This window comes from Prenolepis imparis, unplaced genomic scaffold (genome assembly GCF_030444845.1).
Source record: "Prenolepis imparis isolate NDT839.2.m4 unplaced genomic scaffold, iyPreImpa1.0 SCAF_1, whole genome shotgun sequence".
Taxonomy (NCBI): domain Eukaryota; kingdom Metazoa; phylum Arthropoda; class Insecta; order Hymenoptera; family Formicidae; genus Prenolepis; species Prenolepis imparis.
In genome coordinates, this window is record NW_028141159.1 from 19,005,007 (window position 1) to 19,019,065 (window position 14,059).

The 14,059-nt window shown below is 38.7% G+C and overlaps 1 protein-coding gene across 8 annotated transcripts in view; it reads right to left on the reverse strand.

The window, feature by feature from the left end:
- Window positions 1–1,337: 1,337 nt before the first annotated feature.
- The window catches only part of Cher (filamin A protein cher), a 49,073-nt gene continuing 36,351 nt past the window's right edge, over window positions 1,338–14,059 (reverse strand). For 7 of the 8 annotated variants that reach the window (XM_083035922.1, XM_083035903.1, XM_083035912.1 and 4 more), the window contains 7 exons: window positions 8,788–8,928; window positions 8,032–8,334; window positions 6,763–7,818; window positions 3,847–4,040; window positions 2,716–3,157; window positions 2,419–2,622; window positions 1,338–2,228 (listed from right to left, as the gene is read on the reverse strand). In XM_083035922.1, the coding sequence (XP_082892048.1) occupies window positions 2,044–2,228; window positions 2,419–2,622; window positions 2,716–3,157; window positions 3,847–4,040; window positions 6,763–7,818; window positions 8,032–8,334; window positions 8,788–8,928 (2,525 nt within the window). In that variant the 3' untranslated portion in view covers window positions 1,338–2,043. Of the gene's footprint in view, window positions 2,229–2,418; window positions 2,623–2,715; window positions 3,158–3,846; window positions 4,041–6,762; window positions 7,819–8,031; window positions 8,335–8,787; window positions 8,929–9,575; window positions 10,464–14,059 lie in introns of those variants that run through there. The other variant, XM_083035940.1, reaches the window with a different exon arrangement.

Below are 14,059 nucleotides of genomic sequence, written 5' to 3' on the forward strand. Positions count from 1 at the left end.
TATATAAGAGAATTTCTCGATTCATATATGCAATTAAAAGCAATAATTCTACTTCGAAAAGAGATTACACTATGTGATATTATTTTCTTGCGATTTTCAAGACGATTAAAAATGTCAATCATAGAACACAAGCACAGACCTTCTTTCCGTTTACGAAGATAAGAAAATGCGCGCAATTATGTACTCACTGATAAAGATATCGCAGGTAAGTGAACGCTGACGAATTAATTAATGCCCTTGCAAATGCGCAGCTGTAACGTTATTCATGGTCTACAGGTGCGACACAGACGACGACAAGTTATCCGCAGTGCACTTCCTGTTGTATGCAAATGCATTCGACGGGAGTTGTCGCGAAGCCGCATCTCAACGCATTAATTTTCGATATGACACTGACAATTGTGCGCGCGCTTTCGTCGCACTTGCAGATGGGACTATCACCGTTTCATAAATGCGCGATATTAATTATTATGTGAGAAACGCGACGATCAAAGTTGCAATTGCATTGTACTTATCAACCGGCATTCACTTTGCCTCATTATCTTATACGCGATCTATTCAATAAGCCACGAAGACGAAAAAGTAGAAATTGCAAAGTGACTTACGTTAAAATGTGGACGTGAGAATGCTTGAAATAATGTAATATTAATGAGAGAAACGCACACGTAGAAGTGTGCAATGTAAAAACTGCGGTCTGATGATTTCACAAGAGGTTTTTATAAGTTTAGCTAGAATCAATTAAAAAACTTGTTCATTTTGTAGAAAAATACACATATGCTACATATAAAGTACTGGAAAAAATAATGGGAAAGAAAGATTGTCTGACGAAATAATCATTTTAACCATTTAATATATATATCATCTTTTTTCTCATCACACACATATACACATGCAAATTTATTTTTTATTTATATATTGTAATTTAAGAAAGAATAATAATATAGAGTTAAGCAACGCAACCTATCCAAAAATTGATGACTATTGATCTATAGTTCTATAAAATGTACTTTTTTTCTACTAATTTCTATCCAACGCGCGCGCGATTAAATAATACATACATTAAAATGTAAGTTTTTTTTAGAATAAGAAAGAATTTTTCCAAATTTTAGAAAATTAAAATGTTGAAATTATAGAATTTTAAATTCTCAAAAAAACAAAAAAATTGAAAATTTCTCTTTTAAAATTGATGTTTTTTTCTAATTTTATATCTACATTATACAAAGTGCTTGAATTATTAGCAATACTCTGAGCTTATTGCACATTGTGCAATGCATGTCATGCTTATGTTTTTCAAGAAAGCTAAGGATGGTGTAAAGTGTAAACGAAGAATTCATATAATATATAATAAATATATTATTTATTTAACTTCTATATTATTATTATAATAATCAGTTGCAGTATATATTTAATCTATATACTTAATAACCGATGATATATGTATATAACATAATGTAATGAAATTAGAATCTGATTTGGATGTGGAGCGTCTTTGTACGTGTCTTTGCATGTGTACGTGTATGTCGTATATATTTTATAAATGTAGTTGCATCTAATAAAAGGCACAATTGGTATTTTTGAACGAACGAGTAATTGACCTACGTATTTTTTTTTTTTTTTTTTATCGTCGTTTTAACTGTCGTCGCTTCTATTCGCGGCTCTACTGTCTCAACAAGAATTCTAAGATGTTTAAATTGTCCTCAGGACTTTGGAAGAATGAGCGAATTAACTATGTCGATAAGAAGTTATATCGCGTTTTTATCGTCAACGTCAATAATTGTCTCCTAAATACAATTACTGTTTTAGGAATCGAGCCATGCGTCGTTTCGACATAAACCATTTTTAGATAGATCTTGATTCGCCAATAATTTTCAAATTGAATTACGAGTACACGAGTCCGGAAGTCTAGATTAACACTTAATTCGTTTCTATTTTGGTCAAGTTTGACGCAATTTTCAAGACCCCAATTTACATCGAGACGAAGCATAGCTCTAATCTTGCGTCTGCAGCCGCAGACGCATCGCGTTTAATCTGGATGCTGGGTTCGGCTTAAACTTCGACCTTGTAAGGTGAGCCGGGGATGTGATCGTCACCCCATTTGACGATCACGATGTATTCGCCCCGCTCGCGCACTAGGTAACTAACATTGTAGTTGTTGCGACCCGTGTGCTTCACGAATACCTCTTCGCAAGGCCCTTTGGGCCCGTACATCCCCACATAGAGAATATTGTTACCTATAATTACGAAATCGATTGACGCGCTAGACACAATATATAATTTTTTATAAATAATAGTAAAAAACCTGTAAAATTAAATAACTCTCAATGTTAAATATGCAGATCGATCTGTTTAATTGTAGAAAATAAATCTAAACAAGTTAATAAATATATGATAAATATATGCAATTTCAATGACAGAACGTACCTGCATCTCCCGCGCTTACGGTGAATTGATTTTGCTTTCCTAAATAAGCCTTCTTGAGACCCATGCCTTTGCTCGTCACTTTGCTCGCGTCTGACTTGAATAAGGGTAATACCGGGCCAACCTGCCTGGATTTTGATATCTTTTGCACGGTCTCGACGACGATTGAACTCGTCTCTTGCGCGCCTCTCTCCGCCAAATCCGCACCTGGAATAAACGATATTTATTATCTTGCACGCACACAGCTTTATCGGATAATATACTCGTACATCATTATAAGTGTTTATTAAGAATATGCACCTGTGCAAGGAACCTTGTACGGCGAGCCCACGATGTGGTAACCGTTATATTTGATGCTGATGTAGTAATCGCCCGGTACCAAAGGCGTGTACCTGACCTTGTAGCCCTCCTCGACCTCGGTACAGTCCATGGCGACCTTGCTGGGTCCATCCACGGTGACACCCAGGGCACCGCAACCAGCGTTGCAAGTGTCGATGATGAAATCGGTCTTCTGTCCAGTCTTGATCTCCTTCACGCCGTTTCCGTATGCGTGCAATGCCGCCGGATCAGCGTCTACTTTACCGACTTTGATGCGGTAAGGGCTGCCTGTTATGTGCACTCCGTTGAATTTGAGATGAATTTGGTGAATTCCGTTCTCCGTCGGCATGAACCTCACTGAATACGTGTCCGCGTCGATGCTCTGGATGAAGCAGTCGTCCTGGATACCGTTCGGTGACACGATCTGAAAAGGTAACGAATCGATCAATGAGACTCGGAAGGTCAACCTTTAATTCGACATCTCCTAGCCAAAGATACGATGTCGACTTTCAAATAATATCTAGAATAAAATTGTAGATTTTTTTATTTTTACTCATTAATAATAAAAAAAAGACTCTATACCTTGAAGTATATAATTCTGTACTCAAACATCCTCTTCGGGAAATCTTCATTATTTTTTTCGACATTTTGTGTAATATCAAAACTTTTGCTTTTCTTGATGTAACTTTACGATTTTTAAGAAATCGGATACTATATAATTCTGCAAGGCCCAATGCTTTCAGAATAATAAATTAGTGGATCTTAAGAAACGAGGATAAGAAAAAGAATGTCGCTGACTTTCGAATAAACGAGCGACTTGAGAGAAATCGCTACAAAGTCGTGAGATGACGGAGACGCTACTTTGTGTCGAAATCATCCTCCATGTGACTCATCCAGCTATGTACACATGGTGCACAGTAAAAATATGTTTGGTCCCGCCTACGCGGTCTGATGCGACAGTTTCACAAGCGCGCGAGTTATTTACGGCAACTCCTCTCCTCTTTTTCGCAAGGAGATTTATCGGGGAGAGTCACGCTCGCGGAGATGTTACAGCATCTCGACAATCACGCTTGTTACCAGCGCAGCGTGGAAAAAGGGCCGCGATGTATTTACCTTTCCGTCCAGTTCACCCTTGGCACCGTTCTTGCGCACCAGGAACGTGTACGGTTTGTCGGGCTGCACTCCGCTGTCGGGGAATTGCGCGATTTCGAGCTTGTGCGCGTCGCCCATCGCCGGCGAGATGTAAACCTTGTGCGGCGAATCAGGAATGTGCTGATCGTTGAATTTGATTCCTACCCTGTACTCGCCTGAAAACAAGCGATACACGTAAAATGAAATGGTAAATTGAATGAATTAAATAATACTGCTATAGCATAGATGTATAACAGAATAAATTTGATGATAGGAGTTTCTGTAATGATATATAAAAAATAATCTTATAAAATAATGTATATCTAAAAAAGATGTAATAGAGGAGAGGGAGGGGAAAAATTTATATTTATAATTTTTGTTATAATTTCGCTCAAGATTAAATTTTAATATCCATGTAGAATTATAATTTTTGTCGAAAAATAAAATATATAGATACATTACGGACGCAAGCTGTTATTTTATGAAACTAATATTTACATAGAGTCAGGTCTACGTATGTATAATGAAGCTATAATTATATTTGGGTGAAACGCAGTAATTGAATAAATCACGTTTGAGATGAATTGTTTCGTATTCCACGATGCTCGCGAGGACATTCGCTCAAAGATCGAACTAACCATTGTCTTCCTGAAATTCTTGCGGCTCGTTTCCTGTCAGGGCGATCTGCGTGGTGGCTGTAAAGGTAGCCATTGATCTCGAGTTTATGTCACGAATTTCGGCGGAAGTAAAGATCCAACGTCAAGGGAACCTTGACAGACGGAATAGGAAAGGAAGAAATCGAGGGTGGCTAGAAGAGTTTGATCGAGGAGGAGAGGACCAACAAAGAGCGCCAAGAGAAGAGAAGAAAGGAGAGAAAAAAGGAAGTAAAGAGGAAGGAAGAGAGAAGGAGACGAACGATCGCAGCTGCAACCGGAGGTTGGTCGCGTACCACTACTACTTTTCCACCGGTCGATCCTGATCTCGATTCGTCCGCGAGTTTTCTCCCTCTTCCCCTTTACGTTTCCCCCGGTGTGTGTTTCTGTTTTCGCGCCCCGGTCTGCTCTCCCACGGGGCCCAAATATAACCATCACGCGCTAATCCGCGTCCAGCCGCGAGTGGCCAACCGAGGCCAAAATATGGATCCACCTTAACAAATATAGACGGCGATATTTCGGGATCGGAACCGAGAGAGCTGGATGATCAACGGGGGACGGAAGGGAGGTTTGAGGCAGGGAAACATAGAACGATGACGGATCAACGAGCAGCCGAGCCGGATTCATTAACACTTTGGACGGCCCGCGCGTTGATCTACGGTCCACGCGATCATGGTGCAAACGTAAATCCGACCACGCACAAATACACGGTGCCCCATCGACCAACGGAAGCTATTTCAATAGCAACTTCCTGACGAACGAATTTAGTGTCAAAAATTTGCAAAAATCTTGTTTTTCGAATCTTCTTTATCGAAAATCTAAGTCGCTTCTCTTATCCAGGATAAATTACATTTGTGATTTTAATATAAAAAGAAGATGTTCTTTATCTCTTTCAATGACATATTATATGATATCTCTCAGAGAGATTTAAAAAAATATAATATTGTTGTGCGCTCATCGATTTTGATCGATCTCGGAATTAATTCAATAATGTAATGTTAGAGAAGATATAAAAAAATATATCGATTCTCAGTAAATATCGGAAGCATAATGTTTGCTTTCTGTATGTAGAAGTTATCAAAAATATAAAATTGAAAATAAGATGACATTGCGTTTCATCCTTCTTAAAAATATTAAATATGATTCAACGGCCTCGTGAGTAGATTCGTGCGTATTAAAGCCAACAGGCGTCCGCGTTGTGGATGATTTAACTCGCGCGAGTATCATTGGCGATCCACAGAATTTGCACGGAGATAATTTTAGACGAGCTTTCGTGAGTCACACTCGTGCGACGGTATGCAAATCGATTATGTATATACATGTGCGGCGAATAATCCATCGCGATACAAAGCGTATATACACGCGATACATAAATTTATCGTATAAATCGTGAGACAATTCGTCTTGTAACAAAGTTATTTTAACAAACAAGTCTTAGGGAACGCGGCATTACTGTCTTAAAGTACGAATCATTTTCGACAACTGTGGTGGCACTGTTTAAGCGAGAATGTCGACTTTGGCGAATGTCCATCTTTGCCGTTACTTTGTGGCATTTTATTGACACTTTGACTGACAGTCCGGTATCTTGTCTGTGTCTATTCTTTGGAAGGCAGTTCCAAATTAGCGGTCGAATATGTAATATATTACTTTACATATGTTATGACTTTAGATAATATTATCTACACCTTTCCTTGAATTCCCCGACGATTAAAATAATCGTAAAATATTCTATTCGTTTGCATTTTTTTGTATAGCTTATATTATTAATTTAAACTTGTATAAAAAAAATTAATCAAATTTTCTAATTATTATTTTAGACAATGTGTGTATATTTTTTCTGTCAAATATGTAAGAAACTATAAAAAGTGCTAAAATCAATGGAAATTTTGGAAAAGAAAATACTTCATTAATTACGTTATAAATTTCAAAGATCTCATTTAAAAACTAGATCTCTAATTATTGGTTTTTTAAATATACTCCCAGAGTTTATATAGCAACAAAAAATTGAAACAAATTATATTGAGATATTCTAATTAAATATTGTTATCACTTAACTTAAAACATTTTTGTGACATAGTTTAATTAATGTATCACTGCATACACACACATTTCTTTAAAAAACAAATATATAAAATCTCGTATACAATTTTAAAATCAGTTTTAATAAAAACGCATCGAAACGATAACTCATCGTTTCACTTGTGAAAGAAATAGCATAAATATAAAAAGCATACTCGTGGCTTACCAGGTTCAGTAGCAACGTAGCTAACATAACAGCTGCCATCCTTGCGATCCTTGAAATCTATTTGCGCCTTGCTGGGTCCCTCGACGGACACAGCGAGAGTTCCCGCGCCCGCTTCTCTGGTCCAAATATTAAACTCGCAGGGCTCCCCTTGTTCTCCTCTCTCCAAACCGGATCCACCCGCGTGAACCCTGTGAGCTCCACCGTCTCTGAGAGGGCCTACCGTGAATTGGAAGGGCGAACCAGGGATGTGCATGGACTTGTAACGCACGGATACCGTGTGCACGCCGAGTTCCTTAGGCACGAACGCCACCGCGTAGATGCCGTCTTCGGCCTCCTTGATCTCGGCGTCCTCGGTGACACCACCGGGAGACGTAACGGTGGCGGCAAGATCGAAGGACGTAATTCCGGGCATCTTGAAGGTCAACTTGCACTGGCTGCCGACCTCGGTAATAGGTACGGCCTCTCGCTGCCTCTGAATCTTCTCCCGCTGTCGGTTGCTGCCTTCGCCACTGACCTTAACAGTGAATGGCGAGCCCTCGACATGGTGGTCCGCGAATTTGAGATTCATGATGTAGTAGCCGGGTTCGGTGGGCTTGTAGGAGATGTTCAGAGTGCCGTCTTCGTTATCCTTGCACTGGATCTCGGCCTTACTCGGACCCTCCATCGAGAGAGAGAGACCACCGAAACCGGCGTTTTTTGTGTCGATAGAAAAATTGTTCTCCACGTGGGTCTTGCCCTCTTTTAGACCGGGACCGGAGATTTTGACCTTTTTCGCGTCGCCGACCTCGCGGTCCTTCACGTCGATCTTGAAGGGAGAATTCAGTATGTGCTTACCCATTCTTTTCACACCTACTATGTGCTCGCCCGCTTCGCGCGGCGTGAAGGACACGCACATGTTGCCGCTCGGCATCTTTTTTAGGAAGCACGGTTCCTCCAGACCGCTGGGCGCCGTAATGGACGCGTTCAGGGACTTGATGTCGGCATCGGACACCTTACCCGGCAGTTGCACCTCGCTGGAAGAACCCACGGAGATCTGATTTCTCTTGCGTCCTTCGCCTGAAAACAGCGTTTAATTTCTTCTGTATTTTTCGGTAATCTACTTGGGAGAATATACGGTAAAATAGAAATTTTAATTCTAAAAATGAAAAGTTTACGAAACATTAATAATAATGTTATAAAAATTGATAGTCACATAATAACAAAGTTCCATTGCTAAAAATACATTCCGAAATATAAATCGTAATGTCAAAATAATCTTGATGCACTTACCTGTAATTTTGGCGACGAAAGGACTGCCTTTGATGTGCTTGTCGCCGAATTTAACGGTGATCTTGTATTCTCCGGGCGCTGTGGGCAGATAAGATACCGACACAGTGCCATCCTTATTGTCGTGGCAGCATATTTCAGCTTTGCTGGGCCCTTCGACAGCCAGTGAGAGACCGCCTGCGCCGGCACCCTTTGTCGAGATGGTGAAATTTCCAGGTTCGCCGCAAACACCGTAGACCAAACCTGGTCCATATGCCGTCACATATCCGCTCGCCAAGGAGTCGACATGGAATTTAAAAGGAGAACCTAAAAATAAAAAATATATAAATAGAGATAGAAAAAATATATTATAACAATTTAGAGATTTATATATTTTTACCCTTATAAAATTATATAAATTAAAAAAAAAATTTAAATAAATATCTTAAGAATAAAATATACGAGATACGATAATATAAGAGATAATATTATAATAAATAATATATAATAAATATTTACCTGTGAAAAGTAATTAGCAAGTTTAATGATAGTCGCGTGAAGTAAATTAATTTCCGCAGACGGGGAGAGATTTATTATTAGCGCAAATTGGCGCTCGCGGGATCTATTACACGGAGAATGAATTTTCATATAGCCCTCCTGTTTCAGGATTTTACACGCGTCGTGGATTAGCGCGTTATTCTTGGAAACTACCGCTATGATCGATCGCGCCTGACGATTGCGTAATCGCTGTTAATTCGCGAGATAAATGGATTAACTTACCCTGGACGTGTTCGCCGTTGAATTTCACATAAATCTCGTGGAGGCCCTCTTCCCTCGGCTCGTACTTGATGGATACCGTACCATCGTGATTATCCTCGATCACAGGTTTATCCACGTTTCCGCTCGGCATCTTCACTTCGGCTGAAAATGAGCAGAGAACGACGTTTATTAGGCATAATCAACAAGGACACCTACGCGACATAGTTTCCTCGCTGACATAGTGCGTCGCGATTGGTTGGCACTGATATACAAAATTACAGTTTTCGCATCCAAACACAATTTCATATTAAAAATAACCGCTTAATGTTTGTGTTTGTCATATTTTGCTCGCCATTTCATATTCGAAGATATCTAATTTGCATAAGTAATTTCCCCTTCAAAAGTATAGAAAAAATTATTTTTCTTATATATGTCTCTATCGTGTTTTTAAAAAATTAAATAAAGTCCTCCTTTCGTTTATATGTGTTTATATACATTTTTTAAAAGCGTATAATAATCAGTGGTTTGTAGACATGTAAAAAATGGATAAAATTTTAAAAAGTATGTATTGAGTGGAAATATATTTTCTAATAAAACAGTGTATATAAAAAAAAAATATTTTTTTGAGATATATTTTCTTATTAAAAACTTAATTTTTCGCAAGTATATACAAATTAATTTTTAGCTGATCACAGATTGATAATCTAATTATACACACTATAAATTATAAATTATTTGATGTAGCTTTTCAAGCTTTTTTTTTTAAAAATTTGTTAAAATTATATTCAGAGATTTTTTGTAGGCGCGACCTTGTCTCGTATGAATATAGAAGATGCTCTGGAAGATGAGTGGCGCAAAGTCGAGTCCTGGTCCTGGAACTTCTTTTACTTGAGTAACTTTAGCGTAACAGATTGGTCCGCGCTCGGCGTGATCGAATTCACTGCAGGATATGCTCTTTAGCCAAGCTCTATAGAAGGTCGATACCTCCTGCCACGTGGTTGGTTTCTCTGGTTCCCTTTCCCAAAACATCTCCATCAAGTATTTCAGGATCACGTAAATTATTATCGACGCACTGAACGATTTATATCGCGAATCGATTGTAAACTCACTTTAAGATGGAAATCTTTCCGGTTGTCGTCAAATTTAATAATTGCTCGTGTTTCTTTTAATACGAAAAGGAACTATATTTTTATTTCGTCACAAGGACTAGTGATCTTTTGACCTACGACGATTGCGAGATTAAACGTACATGAATCTCGCACGAAAAAATTGTATGCCCTTTAATTAAATGGCTTCTGTCTTGTTGATAGATTCTATCCTTTGATACTTTTTACGCAAGAGAAAATTAAATTAAAAAGAAAAAATCTTCTATCATTTCCAAATATCGATCGAGGTGATTCAACGTAAGTGAAAGAATCCAGTTACAAGCGCGACGTCACGTGCCGAAGGCAACACCCCGAGGACAAGAAACCCCCGAATAGATCGGTGGCGATAAATCTTCACCGTGTAACGTGTTTGCGCTAAAAAAAAGTCAAGGATCCCCGAGGGGTTCTGCGGGGCGACCAGAGGAGACCAACCGACCCACCGACCCACCGACCGACTGACCGAACGGTGACCAACGTCTTCCTACGTTTTCCAGCGATTTCGTTCTCGAGGTCTCCAGCCTGATGGCGTCTGTCAGTCGACCTCACGAGGGCACATCTCTGGCACGACTGACGGTTGCACGGCCACTAAAGTCGGTCGACGGTGAGGGCGACGAGAGAGAGAGCTCGGCCGTCGATCTGGCCGGGTAATCTTTTTTCCAGCATAGAGCTACCAGGAGAAGCCGATTGAGCGTCGCTCGCGATGTTCGCCAATCTATCTCGTCTCTCGAGCATCCTTGCTTGGTCTCTCTTTCTCTCCTCTTCCCCGACAATTCTCTCTCTCTCTCTCTCTCTCTTCTCTGTTTGTCTCATTTTGTCTCCATGAGGAGATTTATTCTTCTCTATAGGTCTATAGGCAATCACGTGCCTATATACACATATACATGATCAAAGTGAACCTGTAGAGGTTCACGCACGCGCTAATCCGAGGATTCCGAGGCTGGTGGGAGGAAGCGAATGGTCGGCATCGTGGCGCCCGCACCTGGTCCGCCAAGATTTATGGCGCAGGTGTAGAGGACGGCGCACGGGAATGAAGGTATATTTTATACATATTATATATGTAAGTATGTTGTGGTAATCGCGCCATTTTCTCTCAACGAGTCGCGAATGGACGACTTTCGTGGCTGGTACAGATCAACGCTGGACGAGACCAACTTGATCGGGGTAAATCGGGAACGGGACGACGCGACCATCATTAGGCGCGCTCGCGATGACGTTGTTGCCGGGCGCTCGACATATTGCCTTTGATTGCTGAAGGAGACGGCTCGAGGCCGTCTTTGGAACATGATACTTCTCATGACGAGGGACCATCAGATGGAATATTATTATCTTTATTTTTGATATTACTTTTTGGCCTGAGAAGAGAGACATCTTACTCTAAAATAGAAGCTTCTTTATATTAAATTTTTTTAAGCATTATGTATTGGATGATTGCAAAAGTTCGTGCCCGATTTGCATAGATGGTGGTAATAACGTCAAATCGGGCACGAACTTTTGCAATCATCCAATAAATATTTCTTTAATCTTAAATATAAAATTAGAGAAAAGTCTCCTAAAGCTTGTTATTCAATTTGATAATTTAATTATTTCTCTCGCTTTTATCTGTTTTGATATTAATAAGAAACATAATGTCTATTCTTGATTTAAAGTGAATTTGAAATGTACGCAGAAAGACAAAGGCAGTTGCATCCAAAGAAACATTCTTTGAACACACATACAGTCTTAAGATAGTTCTCTTTATATCCTCCTTTGAGTCTCTCTTCCATTCTGCTTTGATTCCTCTGTTCATCTTTATCATAGGTTACGTAAATTGTTATCACATTGGATGAAATGCCGGAATTCTCAAGATAGACAAGACGAAAATCTTGGCGTGTAACATCTCGACTACGTGGTACTCGCCGTTTCATTTACCGAAGGAAGTCGTCAAGCAAGCGAATCGTATTTAACACGCGCCGCAATCATCATGACGAAGAGGAACGAGTGCCGGCCGGGGTTGACTAATTGCGGACAGGCGTGAGATGCGTTGAACCTCCACCGTGTAATCCATTGCTTTCACACGCATCAGCGCTTAAGAGTCACCGGAGATATCGTAAATAATTTGCCAGAATCGCAACGACCCAATTCAAAATTATTCTTCAGCCTATTCAGCGTCCTTTGCTTCTTAATCGTGATACTATATGCTAAACGTATATTGAAATGAAAGCTATATATCATCTTGTAAACTACAATAAAAATTATAAAACGCGAAATTTTATCGAGCAAGACTTTAGCAACGAGATCTCTTGGCAAGATGAAACGCGTCCGGAATGGAATCGCGCGGGTTCGTCGACCGGAAAATCGGAGGTCCGGTTGATCTTTGCACGCGAGCGCGAGAGGATGAGTCTGATCCGGAAGGTGAGGAAAGAGTCTCGAAATGGTATTGGAAGGGATCGCTCTTTTCTTTTTGGACTCGCCATCGTCCTCGAAATCTCGAGACTCGGCTTTGGACCAACCACGAGTATCGTGCATCCGGAGCTACTTAATCAGCCAATATTAATATCGCGGACAGTATGTCGCGCTTATCCACGCGATATACATATACTCTTCTTCCACGTACCGGCCGACCTGTCCAGCTCGCCATATTTTTGGCGAGGTGGTGGATAAAACGCGATAATTTGTCCGTCGTGTCTGTCACTTGAGGCTCTCTTAATGCTTGTTGGTCAATCGCGGAACATTGCATATAATTGAATCACATTACTCGCAGTCTCCTTATTCATTAGCGTCAATCGTCGGGAGAAAATTTGATTATCTATCTCTACAATGTTATTCAACAGCAGAGGCTTATTTCATTCCATTCCTTCTATCGTTTAATATGAATATTAAAAACATTATTAATCTTTATAACATTAATCTATTTATCTATTAATAATGACATTTAAAATTCAACTAATAATTTTTAACCTTATTATTATAAAATTATTATTCTACTGATCTATCATGCTGAAGTTTTTAAACTGTTAATCTCGAAATGTCATATAGCATTGCGTCGATCGTTACTCAGTCTCACTAACAAATTACCAAATACATGTGAAATCCAATCAAGTTTAATGCCTCTGCTTTTGCACGTATAGGCATAAATAGTGATAATTCTTTCGTTATATAATGTTCATTAAATAAGTTTAAAAGCGATTTATTTTTTAATCATCCTGCAGAAAGAATGAAGAGGATTTCATCTGGAAACATTTGAGAGCGCCGAATCCATTTCGCACAAAACAAAAAAATTCCACATCGTAAAATCTCGAGAGCAACCATGCTCAGTGTATATATTGCGCAGTAAAATTCGAGATTTATTTCTGCACATTAAATAGGTCAGTTCCACGACGATGCTGCGTTTGATTATTGTCGTTAAACTAATAATAGAAAATAAATTAATAACTATGGAAATGTATATCATGTCGATATTACGTTGATCAATATTAGTTTGACGCGATAAACAAGTTTATCGAAAAATTTTGTATTAAAAAAATTAATTTAAAAAATCTTTTAAATCAGTTAAAAATTTTTATCCCGCCACATAATGAGATCTTTTTGCAAAAAGTTTTAGAAACACTTTTTACAAAAGAAGAGAGCATCAAAGAATCACCTGTAATTTCGACGAATAAAAGCGCGTCACTCTTACAGTAGTACGAGTTAAAATAAATCAGACAGACTTGCGAACTTTGCTTGTCATTCATTGACAGCAATTTCAACTTAATTAATTTCGTACAATAATTTATTATTTTGCTATAGTTATGTTTTTACATATCTTGTGTTTTTAAATATCTGATATTTCTTTGTCGCAGTAGTACAAGACGACAATAAGTCGTACGATGCATCCACGTTATTCTCATTGCGCTGAGAATGTAATTGTAAAATCTTTCAATTTTTTATAAATAAATATTTTATTTTCGATCTTTATTATGAATAAAAGATATTATTATTATCAATATTTTTCAATTTTATAAAATATAAAATAATTAAATCGATAGTTGTCACAGTATGTTTTCCAGTAACCAACCAATCCAATTAATCGTACTATGCATTAAAAAATCTATATTTTTAATCTGTATGATTGCATGTATATCAAAGCATCAACGATAATTAAGTAACATACATAAACGTATAATTAAGTA